The 27,293-nt window shown below is 32.9% G+C and overlaps 2 protein-coding genes across 3 annotated transcripts in view; one reads left to right on the forward strand and one right to left on the reverse strand.

The window, feature by feature from the left end:
• The window catches only part of LOC114337513 (uncharacterized), a 772,834-nt gene that overhangs the window by 413,015 nt on the left and 332,526 nt on the right, over window positions 1-27,293 (reverse strand). The gene's annotated exons all lie outside the window — the stretch shown is intronic.
• On the forward strand, window positions 26,356-26,916 carry LOC126880890 (uncharacterized). Its single transcript, XM_050644963.1, has one exon. It carries the CDS (start codon window positions 26,356-26,358, stop codon window positions 26,914-26,916), a length of 561 nt encoding a protein of 186 aa, XP_050500920.1.

Genomic DNA, 27,293 nt, shown 5'->3' on the forward strand with positions numbered 1-27,293 from the left:
ACAAAAAGGCATAAGGAATAAAACCGTGGTTAAACTTCGCATTGAATTCCGAAGGTCTAAAAGACTGGATGAACTAATATATCGTAGAGATTACAACATATTTTATTGAGATTATACCTAACATATATGTCGCATTGAATAAGTTTATGATTTTTTTTAATAGAGTATCTCTTATTTCATTTTTCGAATCTGATTAAAAATTTAGAATAATACCTATATTATTTTACTAATCGTAAAATTGTAAGTAAGGTAGACTAATTAAAACTATCATAAGAATGTTTCTCATTCCGAGTTACAAAACAATATAATTTGTTTAATTTATACGTTGAGAACGATGTTCTAAATGGAAATCAAAAACTTTATGCAAAAGTGTAAAGTACCTAGTTTCAGTTTTATGGTTTGTTTATATAAAAAATAGTAAAAGAAGTTTCGGAACCATAATAATTGATGATGAATTTATTTGTTAAATAACACCTAGCTTACAGTTTTTAAACTTGTTTACATTAAATAGTTGTTTTCCTAACAAGTGCGGAAAGTCATACCTTTCCGCACGCGATTGCAGTTAGCCGAAAGACGCGAAGCGGAGTTCGGCAAACAGTCAAGTGCGGAAAAGAGACTTTCCGCAAGAGTTAGGAACAATATTTTTTCTACGAGCGTTTAAAAAATGACTAAATCTTAATCAATTAATTGAATTGATATGATTATTTCATTTATAGAAGATTATGACCAATAGAAAGCTACAGATATAAAAATTAAACTGATAATTTTTGATAATATCCCGTCGTCAAGTATATTACGTCAGATGCCCTTTGTTGCTACGAAAAAATACATTCAGTGACATTAATTGCAATTAATGTTTTAAAAATTATAAAAGTGATGACCTTCAACCGTCAAATATTTATGTTTGTGTGTTTAATTGTACTAATTTGTACTTACATAAATAAATTACAATAAAATCTTGGTTTTAAACAGTTTTATTCATGAAATAATCGCAACAAATTGCACTCGATCTCTAAAATTGCACTCGTGACACTTTGACATAATTTCACGACCCGAAGGAGAGGAGAAAACTGTCAAAGTGTCACTCGGGAAAAATTCGATAATTTTAGAGCTCTTGTGAAATTACTACTGAAAATACATACCCAAATTAATTCTTTGACAAGGTTGTCAAAACCAAACTTTCAATATAATTGGTTAGCATGACGACGATATTGGTTTTCATGACGACGATTCAAAACCACTGTTATTGTCTATTGATTTGACTTTAGAATATTATGTCCAAACAATTTTATTTCATCCAATTGTCGCGTTAATTTCATTAAAACATGAACACAATAAGATACATTTGAAATTAATTAGTAAATAATATCTAAATATTAGTTTATTGCATGTATTATAATTATTTTAAGGTCATATTAAAATATCTAAATTCAGTGCGGAAACGTAATGCGGAAAAGTAATGCGGAAAAGTAAAACTTTCTGAACTAAAACGCGTGCGAAAAGCAGATAATTTTGCACGCTCGTAGAAAATAGTTATTTTCCTAACTAGTGCGGAAAGTGATACTTTCACGCACGAGACTGCCTTAGACACTTTCCTCATGAGTTAGGAACAATATTTTTTCTAGGGCCGTACGTTTAGAAAAAAGCCACAAAAAATAGGGTTATATCAATTTTTATTCAGAAGTAAAAATACAAAAATTAATTCTTTGGCTGTTTCAAAACTAAACTTTCAATATAATGGGTTACCACGATGACGATATTGGTTTCCATGACGACGATTCAAAACCATTGTAATTTTCTACTGATCTTACTTTTAAATATTATATTAATAAAAATCATTTTTTAATAATATTGTGGCTTATTTCCCATTCTAAATAGTTAAAAATATGTTAAAATAATTTTATTTCATCGAATTATCGCGCTAATTTCATTAAAACATGAACAAAATAAGATAAATTTGAAATAAATTAGTAAATAATATCTAAATATTAGTTTATTGCATGTATTACAGGGGTGTAGGGTTGTGTTATAGAGGTAGTACCTTTAATCGGAACGACCACATCGAGCGTCATAGACGGGAGATTGTTCTTGATAACTGGTCCTCATAAGACACCCAACTCTCACTTATGGCTCCACATGCCACACCCTGGGCAACTGCATTGGTCTGCAGGCTAAACTAAGTGAGGGTAGCCAGATATGGTGAAAATAGCAACGTCTGTACCCAGAATTGGCGGTTGCAAACGGCGTCTGTTCCATAGTGGGCGTCTGAAAACTAAGCCTGGAAGTGGCATGAAGGAAGGCAACGGGATACCACCTTCATTATTTTTTCCCAAGGGAATCATGAATACATTCAACTCAGAAATATCCGGAGGTATAAATGGTTCCGCAATCGGATCTCCGGGGGGAACGGTCTTGAATGTTAAAAACGTACGAGCAAACTTAAGAAAGACATTAAAGATAGGCACCTGGAATACACGCAGCTTATTTGAAGCCGGGAAGCTGGCTAACCTAACTCAAGAAATGTGCAGAATCGATCTAGATATCCTGGGGATCTCAGAAACCTGGTGGCTTGGATCCGGTAAATGCACCACAGAGAGCGGAACATTCTTTTACTCAGGCAATGACGACCGCGATCATAGAAAAGGCGTCGGGATTATGATAAGTAAAAAATTGATGAGAGCTGTCACAGAGTTTGTACCATATTCCGACCGCACAGCCTTGGTAAAACTTAAAGCGAAGCCAAATAATCTCAACATCATACAGGTCTATGCACCCACTGCAGATGCAGCAGATGAAGAGGTGGAAAACTTTTATAGTGATATCAAAGAATTGCTTAAATTGACAAAGAAATATGATGTTAAAATAATTATGGGAGATTTTAATTCCAAAATAGGGAAAGGCAGCTTTGAAGACGTAGTTGGACCTTATGGTCTTGGAACAAGGAACGAAAGGGGTGACCGACTTGTACAATTTTGTCAGGAAGAAAACATGAGAGTTACCAACACATGGTTCCAACTCCACCCCCGTCGCCTTTATACTTGGAAATCTCCAGCCAATAGAGCTCAGAACATAATAAGAAATCAGATAGACTTCATTCTCATCAACGGTAGATTCAGCACAACTGTCAAAAGAGCTTGCACATATCCTGGAGCAGATGTGCCTTCTGACCATGTACTATTAGTGGCCGTCATAAAGATCGCTCTTTCATGCAAAAACAAGCCTGAAACTCAACAACAGATCGCATTGGATAAACTGAAAGATCCAATGATACAAGCAGAACTAAGTAATGAAATAAATACACAAATTCAAATATTGACGACAAACATTACCGAAGATCTAACACCAACATGGAATACGATTACAAGTGCTGTAACAGACATCATGAAAAGCAACTTGGGGTACAAACCAAAGAACAAGAAGCAAAAATGGATGACAGAAGAAATACTATTACTAATGGATGAACGACGACGACACAAGAATGACCCAGATGGCAGCAATATGTATAAAAACATTAACAGGCAAATAAAAGCAAAGATAAGAATAGCAAAAAATGAATGGCTTAAGCAACAATGTATCGATCTAGAACATTTACAACGACAACACGACGATCGGAATTTACATAAAAAGCTTAAGGAGACTGCTGGAATATACAGAAAACGAAGACCAACTATTATAGTTAACCAGGATAACCAGGTAGTGCTAGGCGAAAAAGAGAAAATTCATATATGGGAAAACTATATTCAGGAGCTCTTTCATGACGAAAGACCCATGAGTGAAGTTTATACAGACGACCAGCTGACTGGCCCTTCAATCACTAAAGAGGAAATAGAAAAGGCAATATTATATTCAAAAAACAATAAGGCACCTGGACCTGATGAAATCCCTTCAAAAATACTCAAACTACTAGATGAAAGGGGAATTTCAGGACTACATAAAATATTTAATTTTATTTATGAAACTGGTTGCTATCCTCAGCAGTGGTTGCTCTCTACATTTATTCCCCTACCCAAAAAAGTCAATGCAAAAAGATGTGAGGATCACAGACTCATTAACCTAATGAGTCACACTTTAAAAATATTCTTAAAAATACTACATCAAAGATTATACAAAAAATGTGAATGGGACATCAGTGATTCTCAGTTTGGGTTTAGGCAAGGTTTGGGAACAAGAGAAGCAATAGTAGCAACACCGGTGTTGGTCCAAAATTGTTACGATCAGAGGAAGGACGTATTCCTGTGCATTTTAGACTACGAGAAAGCGTTTGATCGTGTCCAACATCACAAGTTAATGCAGATCCTCAAGAAGCTTGATATAGACCAAAAAGACATAAGATGCATTGAAAACTTGTACTGGTATCAGGCAGCACAATTAAAAATAGAGAATTCTATATCCAAATCCATACATATAAGAAGGGGTGTTCGGCAGGGATGTGTGCTTTCCCCTCTTTTATTTAACATTTATTCGGAATCCATATTTCAGGAGTCTTTGGAAGATGCAGAGATGGGAATCAAAGTGAATGGAGTATTGATCAACAACATACGATATGCTCATGATGCTGTCTTAATTTGCCACAACATAGCAGATCTTCAACAACTTGTCACTATAATCGGAGAATACAGTAAGCGAATGGGACTAGTGATTAGTACCAAAAAGACCAAATTCATGATCATCTCCAGAAACTTGGATGCATTTGAAAACTCCACCATAACACTCAATACTAAGTCCATTGAGAGAGTGAGCAAATTCAAATACCTAGGAACGTGGCTTTTTGAAGACTGGGCATCGGACAGGGAAGTAAAATGTCGCATTGAGCAAGCTCGACAAGCTTTCCTAAAATTCAGGAAGGTACTGACCTGCTCAGAGTTCGACCTTACACTGAGACTAAGGTTTACTAAATGCTACGTGTGGTCGGTGCTGCTATATGGCATAGAGGGCTGGACACTCAAAACGAGGGATATAAACAGATTAGAAGCCTTCGAAATGTGGCTTTATCGCCGTATCTTAAAGATACCATGGACAGCGAAAGTCACAAATGTGGATGTCCTTAAAAGAATCAACCAAGAACGTCAGCTTTTCGAAAACATCAAGAAAAGAAAAACGGCGTATTTGGGCCACATCATGCAAAACGAAAAATACCAGTTCCTTCAACTTATAATCCAGGGTAAAATTGAAGGCAAGAGAGGAATAGGACGCAAGAAAATGTCCTGGCTCCGAAACATAAGGCAATGGACAGGGATTAACGACATACAATCCCTGATACACATTGCAAGAAACAAAGAGTTAATGGAAAATGTGATCGCCAACATCCATTAGTGGATTTGCATTTGAAGAAGAAGAGCATGAATTATAATATATTATAATGCCATATTACAAGGTATTTTACTTTCCCGCACGCCGTGCTGGAAAATTTACTTTCACGCATTCCGTGCGAGAAAGTGCAACTTTCGGAAACGAAATGCTTGCGTGAAAGTGGCTCTTTTAGCACGGCCGTAAAAAAAAATAATAGCATTTAAAATTTATATGGAGAGTTCAATGCTGAGCTGCGACAGAAACTTATTTTCTGTCGTAACTGAGCATTGAACTCTCAATATACATTATAATGTTATTGTATTATTTTTTTTAAGTAACTGAACATTGAACTATCCACATAATTTATATGGAGAGTTCAGTGCTCAGTTACGACAGAAACCCTCAAGCAGGACATAATAATACACTCCTGGTCAAAAAATCCAAACACTTTTAAATTTTGTATCTTTTGTTAAATTCTGTATTTTATGTTAAGTGGTTTAAATGGGGAGGAAGTAAACATTAATAATATAAATCATTTATTTAAAACACTAAAAATGTAATAATGAAAAAAAAATAAGTAACAAAAAAAAATAATAAGTACCTAGGTAACGCAAAAAATTTACATTTTTAGAAAAATTAAACAAAAGGGAAAGTAAGATTTTAATTGTCACAGTTGGTTGTTATTTGGTTTTAGTATCGGGTATTGCGTAGCATCTCAATACTCCTAGGGATATTTGCAATAAGTTGGTGAATATGTTCTTGTTGTATATGTTCCCATCCTTCATTCAACTATATTTTCAGCTCCAGAATCGTTTTTGGTAATGATTGCCTCTTTTTAATCTTTTTCCCTAAAATGTCCCATATATCTTCCAATGAATTCATGTCAGGACTACAAGCAGGCCAATCCAAAACGTGAATTGACAATTCTTGCAGTATATGGACGCGCATTATCCGGCATAAACCAGAAATTATCCCAACCGAAAGAGGCATAGGGGACAGCATTTTCCTCCAGACGCTGTCGTATGTATCTGTCTGCTGTTAGAGTTCCATGTTCAATGAAAATTAATTTGGTGCATCCATTGAAAGAAATACCCGGCCATACCATAACACCTCCGCCACTAAACGGCGTTTTGGGTGAAATACATCAGAGTGCAAATTATTTTCCTGACCTTCTCCATACACGTTTGCGTTAGTCTGGACATCATAAACGGGACTCAGCAGAAAACATTACAACACTCCATTGCTCAACAGTCCACTCTCTGTGATTATTAGTAAATATCATCCTGTTAGCTCGATAAGCTGATGTTAATTTAGGGCATGCTACTGGTTTATGAGAAAGTAAACCACTTTCATGCAGGAGTTTTCTTACAGTTAGTGCAGAAGTATGAGTTCCTCGAGTTTATAAAAAACAACTAGCGAGACCAGTTGACGTTAAAAAATATTCCGCAATGCGTAAATCTTAGAAAAAAAAAAACGATCATCACGCTGATCTTTTCATCTTTTTCTGTCCAATTCTGATCTTCTAGTGTATTCTCTGTATCGTTATTATGACGATATTTCGTACGAGCAATATTAGAGACGATACTTTTGGCAATATTCAAATGATTTTCAATATAACATATACTGCGGTCATCTTCATGTAACGACACAGCTTTTACATTATTTTCGGGAGTCACGCTAACAAGTTTTGAAAACACTAATGACCATTGATCTAAAATTATCAGGAAACACCTGAAACTTAAAATGCAATAAAAATGCAAAAAATCTCTTGTTAATAAACAAGATAAAGTATCATTATTTTTTGCCAACTGACAAAATTTTGTTATGGTGACGCTATTATTTAAAAACATTAAAAGAACCATTTTTATTGTTACGAATGAACATTTTTTATTATTAATGTTTACTTCCTCCCGATTATAACCGCTATACATTCACAAATTAAAAAAAAAACATACAAAATGTACGTGCATGGACTTTTTGGCCAGGAGTGTATTGATATGCTTTATTGATATCCTGCTTTAGAGTTTCTGTCGTAACTGAGCATTGAACTCTATATAAATTATAAATGCTGTTATTTTTTAACGCAAAATACATAGTAGAATATACAAAATATTACATATTATAATATAATATAGGAGGCTTACAATATTATAACAGGCTTACAATAAAATTTTCTTGCAATAGGTATGTTTTAGAGTTTTAAAAATATATAACATCTACGTCTATGTTCTGAAATGATTGTCCAGTTTTACAGAATTTTTATCATCGTTTTAAGTATAGCATAAAACTGGACGTGACTCATGCCGTGATATGTGAAAGTTTGACGTATTTTATTTAGGTTAAATGTGCAGAATTTCTAGTAAAATAGCTATTTTTTAACGTAAGCGTAATTCACAAATAATTTTAGGATACACAAAATTATAATATGAACACAGAATTTTAAGAAAATTAAGTTTTCATTATTAAATATTTTCGAAACCACAAATTGGCTAAGACGTTTTTTTGGTTGACGTTTCCCGTTTCAGCTTGTAAATCATTTTCAAAATACAAGTTTTAAAAATTAAGTAAATTATGCTGTATTTTGTTGTTTGGAAATATAATTTTTATAATTGGGTAACTTTATCTGCCTGACTCACAATAACAATTTAGATTGGGTATTATATCCACGTTAAAATAAGACACGTCGAAAAAAATTTTTGAAGTGTTTTTCTGAGACGACTTTTTTGGAGGATAGTTAATTAGATTATAAGAAGTAGGTAAATTTTAACTTCAAACCTACGTTCTGAAAAATGATGACGCTGTGTTTGGTAAAATTAGCAAAAAAAAATACTAAATAGTTAGTAACTTTGCCAATTCTGGCAAAATTGGCCAAAAACAAAAAAATTACCGGCTAAAATCACTAGCCAGATGTATCTGAGTTTAGCGATCCGACTATACCAGCAATTTTATTGCTAGAATCGAATCTTGTGATTGTATATATTAATAATATAGATATACAAAGTCCGCAGATAGTGTGCTATTTTTTTATCAACAAAATGGCGCCCCCAAATCGTATTTTTTTCAATTATTGATCTATAACTCAGAAAATTTTAACTTTACACCAAAAGCACCAGAATAATTAATCGTAATTAAATTCAGCACAGAGACATGTTTTTCCCGATTTGCTTCGACGAAAATTTTCCTCGGAAAATGCGGACTTTCTCAACAAAATCTTAAATTTTCAACTAATATTTTAGCTATTCAGTTATTTATTAATAATTAAATAACTTGGAGACATACAAGCTTTTTTGGTATAAATTATATTTCAAGAAGCGAGAGGAAATATAACGACTAGTTTAGCAACAATTAAATTGTTAATTAACAATTTACGGTCGCAATAATAACCATAATAATTATAATATTTACCAGAATAACTATGAATTTCGTATAAAACAGCAATATACCTATCTATTATACTTTACAGAATTGAAATTGGACTATTTGAGCGGCCTCAGGAACATTTTAAAGTTATAAACAATTTTTTGGCTTCTAAAAAAAATATGAATCGTCCGGGATTTGAACCCGCAATCTCGCGATTTTTTGATCTCTGGTCCAATGCCCTACCAACAAGGCCATCAAGCCGCATGCAACTTACCTTTCAGATATACATAATTATACATCACGGTGACAAGTGAAATATAAAAATAGATGTTTTATTATTTTACGCCCAAGGAAGACAAATCCAAAGACACAAAATTATAATAAAAAATCTTTTAAACCACCTTTTTCAAATTGCGCAAGTTGTATTATTAATATTATTGTTAATAAATGAAATATAAATATTTTGACGTTTCACAATTTGATAATTCACTTTTAACTGCAGTGCCTTAAAATTTTTAAAGCACTAGTGCCTTAAAGTAGCATTTTTAACGCTCCTATGGAGTCCTAAAAATTGCATTTTTAACACGTTTGTAGAAAAATATATTTAAAAACACTAATATATTCTTTCCACACCTTTTCTGGACTGATACATACATAAATTAAAACATTTTGAAATATAACTTCAAAAATATAATATGAAAACTATTTAAAAAGGCAGTATAACTATTAACTAACCTTTGTTGTTTCTCCTCCCACAAATTTTAAAACGCAACAATCATACATAACCAAACCGTCAACCGTCCAAACCACAGCTGCGCTACAGCTGCCATATTGGATAATTTTTGACATGTCATTTGAACATCCAATCAGAACAAAGTTATAATGCGCATGCGCCGGGATCGTAGGTTTTAACATACAAAAATTCACCCTCATAGCGCGCGTAAACAAGTATAACTTCAAAAATAGCATACTATCTGCGCACTTTGCATATCTATATTATTAATATATACAATCATAAGATTCGATTCCAATAATAAAATTGCTGGTAAATAACTTTTCCTAAAAATGGCCTATTCTCCTATAATCTGACCAGACTATTAGTATATATTCTTACACAAGCTACTTTATAATTCAAATAAATTGTTTTGAATGAAGGGTAATTTAATAATAATAGTAGAGATTCGAATGGGCCGTGGTGTGTCTCAAATAGGCTCTTCTACTCAAATGTCAAAATCATCTTCACGTTAGTGAACCCTGTTATCTCAAGCGAGGCTCTGGCAACCGAATATCAACTGAAGTGAGTGGGAAAAGATTTTCAGTATCTCGGAAAAGAGGTGATAAGGTTATGATAAGTAACCATATCAAACTTACAAACCCTTAGAAAATAGCTCAACGTCGGAACAGATAATTTTAGATCCCTAGCAACATCATAAAAAATCATAGAGATGGAAACAGAAATGTCGAAAATGAAGTGGATGTAAAAAGGCAGTAGTGAGGTAAAATAACGAGAGGAACGACTGAAGAACTAAAATCAGGACTTTTGTTTCGTCAGGTAGGTAGTTAAACTGAAGCAACGGGAGGCGTTAGCTTTTTCGTACAGAAAAAACTTGAAGACAATATTATATCATTAAGAGCACACAGTAGCGATCAACAGGTAGCAACAAACGCGGTCCAAGATTGCGACAAATCTGCGAACTTTCAAAAGTGAGGCAACAGTGCGTTGGTAATTCGACACTGACAGTGGCATTTATACTATCCAAAACAATAATTTTTGTACACATAAGCGCGAAATGTTGTCAAGTCAGTGACGTTCGATTTCTTGTTATAAAAAAATCGATTTTTATTAGTTCCAATGTGACACAAAATCTAGGCACGGGATAAAAAGTTTATTTGAAGAAAGAGTATTTTTTTGTCTTTCTTAATGGCGGTACAGGCTCCTTTTTTCAATATTTTATTTAGTTATAGAGTAATTTCCACATACTAACATATTTCTGAAATTGGGCTCTGTACCGCCATTCTTTATTATATTACGAATATGTGTGCCAAATATCTCGACAAAATATTCAAAATTGGAGTCTCAATCTTGGAACGCGTTTGTTGCTACCTGTTGATCGCTACAGTTTGCTCTTAAATAATTTCTTATCTAAGAGTAGCTTCCTTAACCTAAAAACCCAGTGAAAAATTCACTTATTTATTTAAATATTTTTAGCTATAAATAAAATTGATACTTTTTTGAATAGTCAAGAGAAATTAAAATAACATATCACAGCAGGAAATAAACCGAACATGGGGGGTCTACATAATAATGCGGACGTTTATGAATGATTAAAATAACTACCCAAAAAACCTATAACCTATTGGTCAGCACAATAAAAATAATATTTATTACATCTCTTTGGCAAAAAATCTGCAATAATTTTGTCATTTTAAACTAATGATATTCATTAGCAAACCCACTCTAAGGCAAATCAATAATTATCAGGATCGACTTTAAATATTTTTAGTTTACTGTTTTCATCTTTAACCCACTTATATTTATCACAAATACTAGATATAGACAAATCTTCGGAAGCCCACATATGAGACGTAATTGTGAGATATCTTTAACTTTAAGTACTAGGACGGACTTTTCATACATAAGTGGTCGCATGACGCCTCACAAGCTCCAAGGTTTAGTATTATCACATTTCAATATATTGTATGATTAGGCGAATGAAGCCATAGGTTTCGCAGTCAATATCCCAACCACACACACATACACAATATATTGTTTTATTTTTTTATACAGTAAAAAAAGTTTTCTTTGTACAAAACAAAATATTTTATTTTTCAAAAAACGTCAAAAATAAACAAAAACAATATCAGAAAAGAAACTAATACCTAATGAATGTAACATCCAGTATAGATTTTTTTTCTGTTTAGTGGTTTTTTCCACAGTTTAAACATATTTGTTTGGAATGACGACTTCTTGATCTCGGACATATGACATATTTATGTAACATCTCTTTCTTCGACCTGTGGTCTGCAATTGATATATTATTATTTCGGTCGTTATCTCTAACCGATCAGAAATTGGTCTTCTCTATGCTATATTGATCTTATATTTGGGATGCTCATTTACTAGCTCCTTTCCCATCAGTTTAAAAAGAATATTTTCTGTATCCAGGGACTTTCATTATAACGGCTATGAATGATGAATCCATTTAAAGCGCAAATATTGACCAAATGGAAAAATATAATCAAAAGCTACCTTCTTGTTTGTCTCCCCCAATATATTATTATGTAGCACACGATTTGTCCATTGTATTCACTCATCCTTTAAACATATTATAAAATGTAAGTATTTCAATTTTTTTCCTTGCCAGTTTTATTCTCAATTGCAGAATTCTAGTGCATTGTTGACAGTAGAAGAACACTTTTGTGATTTTTTATTTATTTTTTGGTTTTTGGATGAACCTGAAATTATAAAATTTAACGGAGTTATTCTAAAAAAAAGAACATAAACATTTTGTTGGAAAAATTGAAGTATACATTTTGAAAACTATTTGGAACATAAATTTTAATCGCATCAACTTCTGGAGCTTATTTGATTTCATGTTTTTCTGACTACCTACTTTAAAAAGCGTTTAGGTAGTATACTTATCTTATAAAATGCATAATTTTCCCGTTATCTAAACTTGAATACTTAGAATTGAGTACTCGCCGAAAAAAAATATACATTCAATTAGGTATAACTTGTTGAATTCATATTAAAAGGTTTTTCAAGTAAGGAGTTTTCCTAACTTTTTATTAGCTTCAATTTTGGTAATTACAACTTTTTGTAAAAAACCTTTAGAGTTATTTATGAAAAACCGCTTTAAAACAAGCATTTTTTTCACAAAAAATTAAAATCGTTGAAATTACTGCAGCATCCATTTGACTTGCAAATTGTAGAAGTCTTGGAGGTGTCACCAGGAAAGTGTACCAATAAGTTTTCAATTTAAAAATCTTTTAGTAATATTTTTAATATTTTCAATATTAATAATTTACTATTAGGATTGAAAACTACTTCGTCTAAAATCGTTGAATTTTAATCACTCAAAAAGCAGTGATCTATTTTAATACCTTTATATACTTAAGGGAGTAGCCGGAAAATTTCGCACCAATGTGTTTTAAATGCGTTCATTTTTTTCGAATCCTGAGAAAGCCAATATAGTCCATGTGGTGAGACCGCTCCCGTCTGAAAAATTTTCTGATTCGGTTTCTTTGTGGATTCCTATTTAAAAATGTCTCCTTTAAACAAATCTGAAGGCTGCCGGCCGGAATTTTTGGGCAGAAATTGTTTAAACAATTTTTTAAACAAATACAAAAGATCATGTTTTTTTGTTCTGGAACATATATTTTTAGATTTTTGGGGTCAATCTAAACAAGAAAGGTATCTTTTAATTTTTTTCAGAAATTGACAGTTTTGGAGTTATAGGCGATTTATCTGAAAAATGCTAAAATACGCATTTTCGAGGCTTAAAAACTCATATTTAAATTAGTATTTTTGACGTGGCCAGATAATTAGATTGAAGACTGAACATTCAGCTCCAAGATTCTGAAGAGTGATTGCGTCTAACTTTAATTTATACCGTTGTTTTTTAATTGTTAAAATTGTTCAATGGCTCCATTTCAAAAATCTCCTATTTTCCTCCGAAAAATATTTTTTCTAGATTTTTTGTGATATTCTAAATAAAAGAAGCTTCTTGCCATTTTTCTCAAAAGTTAATAGTTCTCAAGTTATAAGCGATTTAAAATCCGAAAAGTGACAAAAAACGCATTTTGGGATTTTAAATCGCTTATAACTTTAAAACTATTAACTTTTGAGAAAAATGTCAAGAAACTTATTTTATTTAGAATGTCCCAAAGAATCTAGAAAAAATATTTTTCGGAGGAAAATAGGAGATTTTTGAAACGGAGCGCGCCGCACCGGCAAAAAAATCGGATAAACACGCATGTTTAACAATTAAAAAACAACGGTAAACACCAAAACAACAAACTATACTAAAGTTAAACGCGATCACTCTCCATAATCTTAAAGCTGAATATTTAGTCTTCAATTTAAGTCCTCAAAAATACTAATTTGAATATGAGTTTTTAAGCCTCAAAAATGCGTATTTTCGCATTTTTCAGATTTTAAATCGCCCATAACTTGAAAACTATCAATTTATTAGAAAATTTACAAGATACCTTTCTTGTTCAGAATGACCCACAACACTCAAAAATATATGTTTCGGAGCAAAAAAAGTGATCTTTTGTATTTGTTTAAAAAAATTGTTTAAACAATTTCTGCCCAAAAATTCCGCCCGGCACCCTTCAGATCTGTTTAAAGGGGACATTTTTGAATAGGAATCCACAATGAAACCGAATCAGAAATTTTTCCAGACGGGAGCGGTCTCACCACATGGACTAATAAGTATTTTTGAAAAATGTAAACGCAGAATGAAAGATTGCATTAATACTGAGGGCCGAAAGTCCCTTAAAACTTCTAGGTTTATTTTAATAAGTTACAGGGGTGAAACAAAAAGAGAAAATTTAGTGTGTTTTTAATTTTAAATATATCATTTAAAAGAAACTTCTTGGTTATTCTAAGGCACTTTCGACCCTCCGTAATAATGTAATCTTTCATTCTGCCTTTACATTTTTCAAAAATACTTATTAGTTTTCTCAGGATTCGAAAAAACATGAATGCATTTAAAACACATTGGCGAGAAATTTTGCGCCTACCCTCTTAACAAATTTTGCTTCGAATTTGTCCCTCTATCGATTTATGAAGATTAGTAAAATAACTTTCTCCCCCGTGTAGCGGTGACAGACACCCCCATGGTAAAAAGCACCGTGTCACTTTTGTTTCTTGAGGTATCTTCTAACCACTCAACAATTTTCATGAAAATCGATAAAAATTCAGCGAAATCGAAGGCAATTATTGATTTTTACGTTCATACACTGTACTATACAAACAATTTATAACTACAAGTTACATAGTTTCTCACAGCTCTTAAATTAAAAAAAATTGAAAAGTAGAAATAAAAAATCTTACGCCGGTTCTTACAGTCTATAAATAACGTTCTGTCAATATTGATTAAACAAACACTCTTCAATGTCATCAAGGATGTTTCCCGCGATGTTCTGATCCGTTTTCTTAATTGGATAAAATTTCAAATATTTATTTATAATGACTACCGTCTGCAGTTTATTGACACGCAACTTTTTGTTGATTTGGTCGGTTAAGTTGATTACACAAAGATACAGTTACCAGATTTTTAAAGTAACTGAAAATAACTCAGAATGTGGGTATGCTGAGTTACGATGAAACTGACCCAGATAATGATGTTAATAATCAATAATCGTTGATGTAATGCAGGCTAAATTGTTATTTGTTTATAATCTTCTTTTAATTTGATTGGATCCTTCCAGAAAAATCCACTATATCATTGATTATAAACTACCCAGTAGTGGGTATAATCAATGATAGTATGAAGAATAAAGAAATGTTAAAGGGGTGACACACACGCAAAGTTTAAGTACGCGGGTTTTAAGTTCGCGGACTTACTCGGCTCGCCGTCGGTGACAGACAAGCAAACTTTAAGTACGCGGTTTTACTTACTCGGCTTGCCGTCTGTGACACACGGCAGACTTAGGTATACCTATTGTCAGTATTTTCAGTACCTACCTTTCATAAAAATGAACACTTACATTAAAAAAAACTAAGTTTTCAATCTAATAGCACATAAAACAATATCCAAAAATGTTATTCTACATACTACCAGACTGAAAACAATGGGAACCTTCTCTGGTAACACCTCCGACTACAATTTGCAAGCCATAACGGATGCTGAGACTAAGGAAGATGAGGGAATTTTACAATTTATAACTCACGTTTCATCTGCTCAGCGCGGTAAAGTTTCAACGAGAATGGTTCCCTTCGTACTCTAATCAGAGTAAACATGTAAATCAAAAGTGAATAACCATTTTCAATTTCGTTGCAACACGAAACTAGAGCCGCATCATTATTCCAGTTCAATCAGAGAGTGCAGCAAGCACCTCTACCGGTTTCGAAACTTATTAGTCTCTCATCAGGAGGCACATATGCTGCTCTCTCTGACCCAACTAGGACAAACCCCGGCGTGCAGTCACGGATTCCAACTTTACCGAGCTGAGCAGATGGGACGTGAATTATAAATTGTAAAATTCCCTCATCCCTGCCATTTCGTTCGTTGGAATCCGTGACTGCACGCCGGGATTTGTCCTAGTTGGGTCAGAGAGAGCAGCATATGTGCCTCCTGATGAGAGACTAATAAGTTTCGAAACCGGTAGAGGTGCTTGCTGCACTCTCTGATTAAACTGGAATAATGATGCGGCTGTAGTTTCGTGTTGCAACGAAATTGAAAATGGTTATTCATTTTTGACTTACATTTTACATTATGTTTTACAAAAAATATCGTTTTATTTTTTTCAAAAAAAAATGTCCTAATGGACCACCGTTGTTCATTTATGTAATTTTTTTTCGTACGGCTGTGGGAACGATTCAGTCCCAAAGAAAGGTCTTGGCCCCCAATTATGACCAATATGAAAGGCCACCCTGTGGGATCCTTTATTTTAGTTTTGGAGCACATATTATGAAGGTGACATCACATGCACCCAAAAAGAATAGAAATGTATTAGTGGTTTCATCATTTCATCACACTGATACAGCAGACTGAATAGACGAAACTAGCAGCACGCAAGAGATGATTTTATTCTAAAATGATACCAAATTACGAGTACGTATTGTACATAAAATGCCCCCTTACAATTGTAATTGGCCACTTGTAATTTTTTTTATGGGATCCTAAATATCGCCAGTATAAACAAACGCTTACCAAACATAGATAATAACTCTAATAGGGAATATACTCAACAACAAAAACAATTTATTAAAAAATTAAGAATAGACCTAGTAAAAAGTTATTTGCAAATTAACTGCATCCTGAATCCTCAGAATTACTTTCTCATATTTGATAAGCTAAATAATGATAAATAGAAGAATAATTTGAGTTTTTGTAAGTACGGTAAGCTGTCAAAATTATGATGTAAAATATATCACTTGTTTTTATTTATTATCTTATATACAAAAATCAATTGCTGTTCGTTAGTCTCGCTAAAACTCAGGAATAGCTGGACCGATTTGATTAATTTTGATGTTGAATTGTTTGCGAAAGTTCAGGGAAGGTTTTTACGGTTTTATTTAGTCATTTTAGTAGCCACCAAAATATTTACAGCTATATGTATAAAAGTCTCAGTCTGGTCACAGTGTTAGCTGCCATATTCGTTTGACGGATTTTTATGAAATTTTTCAAGTGTATTCGGTAGGTCTAAGAATAGGTTGTTATCTGTTTTCCATGGGTTGCCCCCTGATACTTGTTTCTATTTCTTCGGAAAAACTCTTTTTTTTTTAATTTTATATGACGTGGAACGTAATACATACGACCCTAATTGTTCACTTTTCTATCTCCAACCGTTATTTTTTAATAGCCATTTAAATATTTTTTATCTATATAAACAAAAGAAAGTCGTGTTAGATACCAACACTTACAACTCGAGAACGACAGAATAGATTTTTATGAAATTTTAAACATGTATTCGGCAGGTCTAAGAATATGTTGTAATCTGTTTTTCATATCCCTACGCCATAACGGGGGTGCCTCCCTAATATATTTTTTTTATTTTTTTGAAAACAAACTGTTTTTTCTTAATTTTGTATGATGTGGAAGGCAAAGGTAAATACAATCCTAAAATTTCACCTTTCTATCCCCAACCGTTATTGTTTAACAGCCATCTAAATTTTTACATCTTCTATATTAAAATCAATTGCTGTTCGTTAGTCTCGCTAAAACTCAGGAATAGCTGGACTGATTTGGCTAATTTTGATGTTGAATTATTTGTGAAAGTTCAGGGAAGGTTTTTACGGTTTAATTTAGTCATTTTAGTAGCAACCAAAATATTTACAGCCATATGTATAAAAGTCTCTGATCACAGTGTTAGCTGCCATATTCCTCCGAAACAGTTTAACCGATTTTTATGAAATTTTACACGTGTATTAGGCAGGCCTAAGAATAGGTTGTTATCTGTTTTCCATACACGTACGTCATAAGGGGGGTTGCCCCCTGATATTTTTTTCTATTTATTCGGACACATTTTTTTTAAAATTTAATATGATGTGGAACGTAAAGATACATACAGCCCTAATTTTTCCCTTTTCTATCTCCAACTGTTATTTTTTAATAGACATTTAAATATTTTACATCGATATAAACAAAAGAAAGTCGTGTTAGTTACTAACACTTACAACTCGAGACCGACTGAATAGATTTTTATGAAATTTTACACGTGTATTCGGCAGGTCTAAGAATATGTTGTTATCTGTTTTTCATATCCGTACGTCATAACGGGGGCCGCCCCCTAATATATTTTTTTATTTTTTCGGACAAACTGTTTTTTCCTAATTTTGTATGATGTGGAAGGCAAAGGTAAATAGAATCCTAAATTTTCACTTTTCTATCCCCAACCGTTATTTACTAATAGCCATCTAAATTTTCACATCTTATATATAAAAATCAATTGCTGTTCGTTAGTCTCGCTAATACTCAGAAATGGCTGGACCGATTTGGCTAATTTTGATGTTGAATTGTTTGTGAAAGTTCAGGGAAGGTTTATACGGTTCTATTTAGTCATTTTAGAAGCCATCAAAATATTTACAGCTATATGTATAAAAGTCTCTGGTCACAGTGTTAGCTGCCGAAACGGTTTGACCGATTTTTATGAAATTTTACACGTGTATGCGGCAGGTCTAATAATAGGTTATTATCTGTTTTCCATACCCGTATGTCATCAGGGGGGTTGCCCATGAGGCCATAACTCTCATAATTATGACTTAAAAATACGAAATTAAGTAGGTAGACTCCTTGCTGAATTTCGAGCAGAACCGTTTTTTTAACTTTAAAAATTAAATTTTTTTCTCTATCGAAATCGGTGTCCGAAATACAATATCTCAAGCCGTAGAAATATTCTGAGGCAGAAGAAGAACGAGTGACAAATTTCATAGAAGAGAAGTGGAACAGTTTAACTTTGGGACTCAAATTGGGTAAAATATGAATTTTTTTATTTTGCGAAATTTTCAAAAAATATCTCTAAACGGAACTTTTCTGACGAACCCTAAACAGGAGAAAAATTCTGAGCACACGAAAAGAACAAGCAGCAAATTATTTAAGCAGCATTTTATTAAAGTTTATTTTTATTACATTCTATTTACTTTTATTTAATTTTATTATTTTTTAAAATTTATTTATTATTTTTATTTAATTTTTTTAGCTTTATTTAATTGTATTTAAATGAATATAATTTTATTTATTTGAATTTTATTTTATTTTGTTTTATGTAATTTCATTAATTTTATTTAATTATATTTTATTTAATCAACATCTATAGAGTTGGAACCACCCCGAACACAATCATAAATACAGGGTTGTTTTGAATGTAGATAAAATAAAGCTGTTATATTCATTATAAGATAAATAAATTTAAGATTGTACCTGTTACACCACAAACTTTATTTTGTTACTTCTAACTAAATTTTATTACTTCAAACATTATGTGTAATTAATTAAAAATAATAATAAAACCTCATTTACATAGAGCATTTTTTATTAATTACAGATTTATTTTGTTTAGTTTAAGTTTATTGTATACAAAAGTTTGTTTTTATCTATAGAGGCAGTACGAAGTCTGCCGGGTCAGCCAGTATAATATATTTTTGCCATTTGTTAGGATTCCCATGGTATCAATAAAATTTATCACTAATATTGACCGGTCGCTACGGAATTTCCATTGGTAGAGCCTATAATAGGTATTCAAAACTTCTATAACATGAAGTTTTATAGTTTCAAAAAAAGCGTATTTGTGCAATCGAAAAGAAGTAGTTTTAAATATTTTAGATCGTTTGTAATCTGATAGTTTAAAGTTGGTCTTTTTTAGGGATATTTCAAATGTCTCGTATTTGTTACCAAATATCAAAATCAAAATTTAATCTTACAATTTTTGAAGATTAGGCCACAACAAAGGAAATTCCACAGTGACCGGTCAATGAATGTGACAAATTTTATTGATCCCACGAGAATCGTAAAAATGGCAAAAATCACGTTAGTAAGTGAAGACGAATAGCTAGTAACGTCGGAAAAAAAATCATTTTAAGAGGGCTGATTCTTTCATATATTGTTCCCTAAGCTTCCTCGAACACCGTACCGGCCATCTGGCTACTGATACACGTTGACTTCATTACCGCGCAGCACACTTGTACAGGTAAACATATCGAATTTAAAATTATTGACGGAAAAATTTTTTTGTCATTACTTTTTAAACAGTATTAGAAATATGAACTTTAATTGCCAGACATATCTGTGGTTTAAAAAGTAATTACAAAAAAATTTTTCGTCCTAAAATAATTTAAATTCAATATACATGGTGATTGATGAGTGTGATAAAGCTCAGTAGATCCGCTATAGTAATAGATAGCAATAAAATTTAATAATAAAAATTGTGGCCAACTTTCAGCTTCACATTACGAAATTAGTTAGATTGTTACAGGGTGTTCGATAACATAGTGGCAGACCAAACTTATGTTTTTTTAAATAGAACACCCTATATTTTATTTTATACTCGAAATCCTGTTAACGTCCCCATTACAAAAATATAAAGGTTTGTTATGTTATATAGGGCTTTTACAAAGTTATAACCAATTTTTTTATGAAAATCGTAACAAGTTCAGCTCCCTGTTTAAATAAAAAAAAGCACAAGAGCGATGGTTTATTGGTGCCACATTGTTTTGTTGATTGTAAACATTTTTAAGAATTGTTGATATTGCCAATTTTCCTTATATCGAATACAGGGTGAGTCAAAACGCAAGTACATTTTTTTCTCAGAAATTTTAAATGGAACACCCTGCATTTTATATTACTATCGAAAAATATCATTACCGTACTTTAATTTTTGTGTAATATTCCCTATGTCTAAATTTGTCAGTTTTCGTGATATTTTTATTTTTCAGAGCAAGTTTCATTAGTTTCATTCAGAGCATTAATTAGGATTTTCTATTTAAAATTACTGTGAAAATAATGTACTTGCGTTTTGACTCACCCTGTATTCGATATAAAGAAAATTAGCAATAGCAACCATTTTTATAAATTTTGACAATCAACAAAAAAATATGGCATCAATAAACCATTGCTGTTTTACTTATTTTTATTTATACAGGGAGCTGAACTTATTACGATTTTCATAGAACATTGGTTATAATACCCTTTGTAAATACCCTGTATAACATAACAAACCTTTATATTTTTGTGATGGAGAAGTTAAAAATATTTCGAATATAAAATAAAATATGGGGTGTTCTATTTAAAAAAGCAAAAGTTCGGTCTGCCACTATGTTATCGAACACCGTGTAACATTCTAACTAATTTTGTAATGTGAAGCGCAAAGTTAGCTACAGTTTTTCTTTTTAACTTTTATTGCTATCTATTACTATAGCAGATCTACTAAGCTTTTTCACACTAATCAATCAGCCTGATTTTGTGTTTACCTGTACAGGTGTGCTGCGCAGTAATGAACGCAACCTGCATCAGCAGCCAGATGGCCGGTACGGTGTTCGAGGAAGCATAGGGAACAATATATGAAAGAATCATCCATCTTAAAATGATTTTTCGAAAACGTTATAGAATAGAAATATGCTTTATTGTCATGAAAAATTGTACAATTTTGTCGACAAAGCTTATAAAAAGTCAAGACAACAAAACAATAACAATCCAATTTACTAAAATTACATAAATCGTCAATATATTTACAATACTAACAATAATAATGAAGTTAAACAGAAGTAGTCATTTGCAAAATTTAAGTAAATTGCAAATGCATAGTCTACCTAGTAATTAATAAGTTTAAAAGTTAAGCTGCTGCATATGACACCCAAATATAGACAAAAAAAAATGATAATAAAAATACTACTTGTGCAAAGGGTACTGTAATTTCTTAGTTATTGATTAAGAAAATCTTCTACTGAATAATATGGTCTTTCAGATAGGTAGGCTTTTGTCAGTTTACGGAATTTGGAGAAAGATGCTGCAGATTTAAGTTGTAGAGGGAGATGGTTGTAAAGTTTTTTTGCGGAATATAATATAGATTTCTTTACTAACTCAGAGGACGGGGTCGGCATATAGACGTCAAACGTAGAATTTCTCGTGAAGTAGTCATGATTAGGTCTTGGTGGAAAGACATGTAGATGTTTACGAATTAAGCAAACAGTTTCTAAAATATACAAAGATGGAAGGGTTAAAATTCTGTGATCTTTGAAGTAACTTCTGCAATGTGTTGTTCTTCTGAGGCCAAACAGATGTCTAATTGCTCTTTTTTGTAATTTGAAAATAACATCGAATTGGGCAGCTGTACCAGAACCCCAAAAAGGAAGACCATAACGAAGATGTGACTCGAACAAAGAAAAATATGTTATTTTGGAAGATGCTAAATTGAGTTCATTCGAAACAGATCTTATAGCATAGCAAGCTGAGGATAGTTTCTTCCTTAACAAATCGATATGGTGGGACCATTTAAGGTTGTTGTCTAAAAAAATACCAAGAAATTTCACAGAATCAACGGTACTGATCTGGCTGTTATTAAGGGGTAAGGGCTGAAGGACTCCTTTATAAGACAATGCTACTGTTTTATCTACGTTAAACGAGAGTAAATTAGAGTCAGACCAGGTTTTTATTGTAAGTAGATCAGAAGTTATAGTAGCATGAAGAGTTGCAATATTTGAGTTGCTCCAAGTGATACTGGTATCATCAGCAAAAAGAAAGATTTTTCCATCGATTTTTAAACTAGTGATGTCATTAATAAAGATAAGGAAAAGTAGAGGACCCAATACTGAACCTTGAGGTACCCCACATACAATGTTTTTGAGACTAGAGTCTGTATCATTTGCTCTAACCAGTTGTTTCCTATCATCCAAGTAAGATTGGAACCAATCTAAAGAAATACCTCGAATTCCGTAGAAATTTAGTTTTCTTATCAAAATGTTATGATTTACACAATCAAAAGCTTTGGCGTAGTCACAAAAAACGGTGGCAGTGTGAAGATTATTGTTCAGTGCTTGATAAACCTCATGTAGTACAGAAAAGATGGCATCAGTGGTGCATTTATTATTTAAAAAGCCGAACTGATTTTGTGATAAAATGTTGTTTTCAACTAGAAAGGACACAAGTCGGGCTTTAATGAGTCTCTCAATAATTTTGGAGAGTACCGGTAGTAGTGCAATAGGTCTATAATTGCAGGTATTAGATATTTCACCACCATTATGAAGAGGAATAATGATGGCTGTCTTCAGGCACTCTGGAAATTTACCTTTCTCAAAGGAATCATTAATTAGTGAGATGAGGACTTCTAACACATTTTCTGGGAGATTAGAAAAAAATTTTATCGATAGACCATCAGTACTACAGGAGGATTTGCTTTTGATACTATTGATTGTTTGGATCAGTTCAGATTTATCGACTGGTTTTATAAAGAATGAATTCGAGACCTTTCTTGAATTAGGGAGATAAGCAATGGGATCTTGTTGTGGCAAAATAGTTGATGTAATATTTTTACTCACATTAACAAAGTATTCATTTAGATTTTCAGGGTCTGGAAGGGAAATTGTTTTAGCAGTGTGGGTTTTATTTCGAAGATCGTTTATTATGGACCAAGTTTCTTTTGCAACACTTTTTGAGCTTCCCAAACGGTTATGGTAGTAGTCTTTTTTAGCTGATTTTATAAGTTTAAGATAGGTTGCCCTGTACTTGGTGATATATTCAGTGATAGAAACGTTGGTAGTAAATTTCCTGATATAGAGAAGAGAACGCATATTCTTGGAAGATATTCGGATACCTTTAGTAGTCCAGGGTTTGCGATGTTTTGGCTTAATTGCAATTAAAGTAAATGCTTTATTGAAGATACGGACAAGCTTATCCAAAAAAGCACTGAATACGTTGCGCCGAGCAACGTGCGTTGAGAAGCACGTTGCTAGCTCTTAGATCGATTTTTCGACAGTAGATTTCGCAGTTTAGGGCGTAGGTACCGCATGCTCTCGAAATGATCATATATACATAAATACATAAAACATACATATATACGACCGGTGCCGCCCAAAATCCCGACGGCCAAAACACCGACACGCCAGAATCCCGACAGGCCAAAATCCCGACATGCAACAATCCTCACATAAGTAAAAATTCCGACTTTTGTTTAATACTTTTGATACAAAATACTTTTGTTTAGTAACAAAAAAAAAACAGATGGCCATAAACAAAAAACAAGAAATAAATGTAACTATATGTTAAAAAGAAACTTATCAAACCTGTCGGGATTCTGGCCTGTCGAGATTTTGGTTTGTCGGGATTCTGGCGTGTCGGGATTTTGGCCGTCGGGATTGTGGCTGTCGGGATTTTGGCAGTCGGGATTTTGGGGTAGACCCATATACGACATATATGCATACATACATATATGCATACATACATACATACATACATACATATATACATACATACATACATAGGTAGGTACACTTAAAACATTTCACTCCCGTTGGTTCAATCGATTAAACAATATGTAATTTTTTATATGTATTTTATTTCCAAATAGGTGGGTGCCACTTAACACCTTTGCACCCCGGTTCCGGCGCCCATGAAGGGCATATAAAAAACATAGTGTAGTATAATTACTAAACAATTTTACACCGATTGGACCAAGTAATCAACATGGATAATTCAATAACACAAAAAAGCTTTTAGGTCACAGAGCTTAATAATAATCCAAAAAAAAACAGAAGATCTCATTTCCGAAAGAAATTAAAGTTTACGATCAGTTATATTGGCAATAGCAAAAAATCTATTTATATACTTCCAACGTATATTATGACTATATCTATAAAATATGTAAACCAGATCAATTTATTGTGACAGCCTCACTATCGCGGTAAACATTTTATATCCAATATGTAAAAAAAAAACAACAGTTTTAATCCCAAGGAGGTAATTAATTCCTATAGAAACTGTCAGAACGACAAAGAATTGATATATCTTACGTAGGCGTGGTACTTCCTTCTTTTTAACATGTAGACATCTAAATCTACTCTATGTATACGCTAGTCAATTATTTTTTTAAATCATAACAGTTCCTGCATGCCTAACCCATTTTACCGCCCGCCCGTGGCCTTAATGACTTGTATTAACAACTATTGTCATTCTCTCTCTGATCGATTGTTTGTTGTAATGGACCGAGTCGTAAAAATGCACGAAAAACTGTAAAAAAAGATTATTTTTAAACGAGATAAAAATAAAGAGGAGAAAGTGTTGGTAGAACGGTAATTCCGATATACCTACCTACATAATACTAGCAAGAGAGAAAGATTCCTGATCAATCTTTCATTCTAATATACGAGAAAAATAAGTAGTATATTATAGACAATAATGTGAACTTTAAGAGAGAAAAGAAACAATTATGAAGATTTCATATACAGAGTGGACCAAATGTATCGAAACGCCTGATTATCTCTTAAATATATAGTTTGTTTTTTGAAGTTATACTTCTTTAGGCACGAGGGTAAATTTTTAATTTTACTGGGCGCATGCGCACACCGACAGTATGGTATAAACGTTATACGGGATCTGAGTGGGTGTTAAAATTATCTGTCAATAATTGTTCAATATGGAGATTTTGGATAAACAAATTAATGTTGTGTATATTAGTTTTTATTGTTGTGATGGCAGAGAAAAAAGCAAGTTTATAATATTGTAGTGACTTTTTAAATAGTTTTTAAAAGCGACAGGTGCGTAATATTTGTAAATATTTCAGTATTCTAATAAAAAATTTCATACGTACAGTTCACCAAGAATAGCTGAAAGTCTGAAAATAACCACGCCCATGATGCGCATTCGTCATCCGAGGGATCTCGCACTCAGCGTTCACTTAATATCTACCGTTTGTAACGTGAACAAGTCGGTACAGTCTGCGAAACATTTTTTGTAAGTACGAACCGCAAAGGAGAATCAATTTAAAATTTGCAAATTTTGTTTAAATCGAATTTGAAGGGAAAAGTTTTAAATAATCAGACACGGGAAGTTATAGCAAACGTGATTCATTTTATGATAAATGAAGCGAAAAACAATGAACCGTGTAGAGATTTGAAAAAAGTGCAGGAACGTGTGGTATTGGCAACAGGTGTTAGTTTAAGCAGCGTTCAAAAAATTACTCGGGAAATGCAATTAATTGAAGATGGCGAATATTCCTCATTTGTAACTCCAAACAAAAAGAGAAAAAAAAGCGCTTCAAAAACGTGCTTGGACGATTTTGATATAGGGCGTCTTCGACGTTATATAATGGATTTTTGTATAACACAAAAACAAGTCCCAACTATGAAACGCATACACAGAACATTTGCAGAGGAGTACAACTACTCAGGTTCCATAGAAAGCCTACGAACAGTAAATAGAAAGATGGGATTTCGTTGACGAAAAACCAGAACTAATAGAAAATTATTAATAGAAGAGACATCATCTTAGACTGAATTTCTTACGTAGTATGAAACGTTACAGGAACGCAAATCGCCCAATTATATACATGGATGAAACATACGTCCATTCATCTCATACCCACCAAAAGAGCTGGTCTGATAGTTCAAACAAGGGCATACAAAAACCAGTATTTAAAGGACAGATGCTTGTGATAGTGCATGCTGGAGGTGAAAGTGGTTTTGTTAAAAACGCTTATCTGCGCTACAAACCTACTATAAAAACAGGAGATTATCATGATGCAATGAACTACGACAATTACAAAAAGTGGCTTCAGGATAAACTGATACCAAATTTGCCCCCTCACAGCGTTTTAGTGATTGATAATGCACCGTATCATAACGTACAAACTGAGAAATGTCCAACTATGTCTTCCAGGAAAGCAGAAATGCAGCAGTGGCTGACAACGCGAAATATTTCCTTTACAGATGACATGTTGAAATTTGAATTATACGACATTATAAAATTACACAAACCTCTGTTTAAAACCTATGAAATTGACAAAATACTCGAGGATAAAGGACATTCAGTTTTACGGTTACCCAAGATATTATCCGGATTTGAATCCTATAGAGTTAGTATGGGCTTCTATGAAGCAATATGTCGCTGAAAAAAATGTCAGTTTTGATTTTAAATTAGTGAAAAGTTTGCGTGGACTGAATAAAACGATGACGACAAATGCTATGGAAATGGATACGAGAAAGGTTATAAATATCTCTTTTAACAAAAGGTACTGGTACAAAGACACCATATTTAAGTCAAGCGTCCACAGACCCGCATCGTACGCATCGTACGCAACGGATTTTAGTTTGACAATCGATAATGCGATCCGTACGATGCGGATCAGTGGACGCGGTTACATAAGTTTCTGTACAAGGCAAACTAAAATCCGTTGCGTACGATGCGTCCGATGCGTACGATGCGGGTCTGTGGAAGTCAAGCGTCCACAGACCCGCATCGTACGCATCGTACGCAACGGATTTTAGT

This window comes from Diabrotica virgifera, chromosome 2, assembly GCF_917563875.1.
Source record: "Diabrotica virgifera virgifera chromosome 2, PGI_DIABVI_V3a".
Taxonomy (NCBI): Eukaryota; Metazoa; Arthropoda; class Insecta; order Coleoptera; family Chrysomelidae; genus Diabrotica; species Diabrotica virgifera.

What these genes read in the sequence shown, in the direction of transcription:
- LOC126880890 (XM_050644963.1), top strand. Translation starts at nt 26,356, where the DNA reads ATGGATGAAACATACGTCCATTCATCTCATACCCACCAAAAGAGCTGG.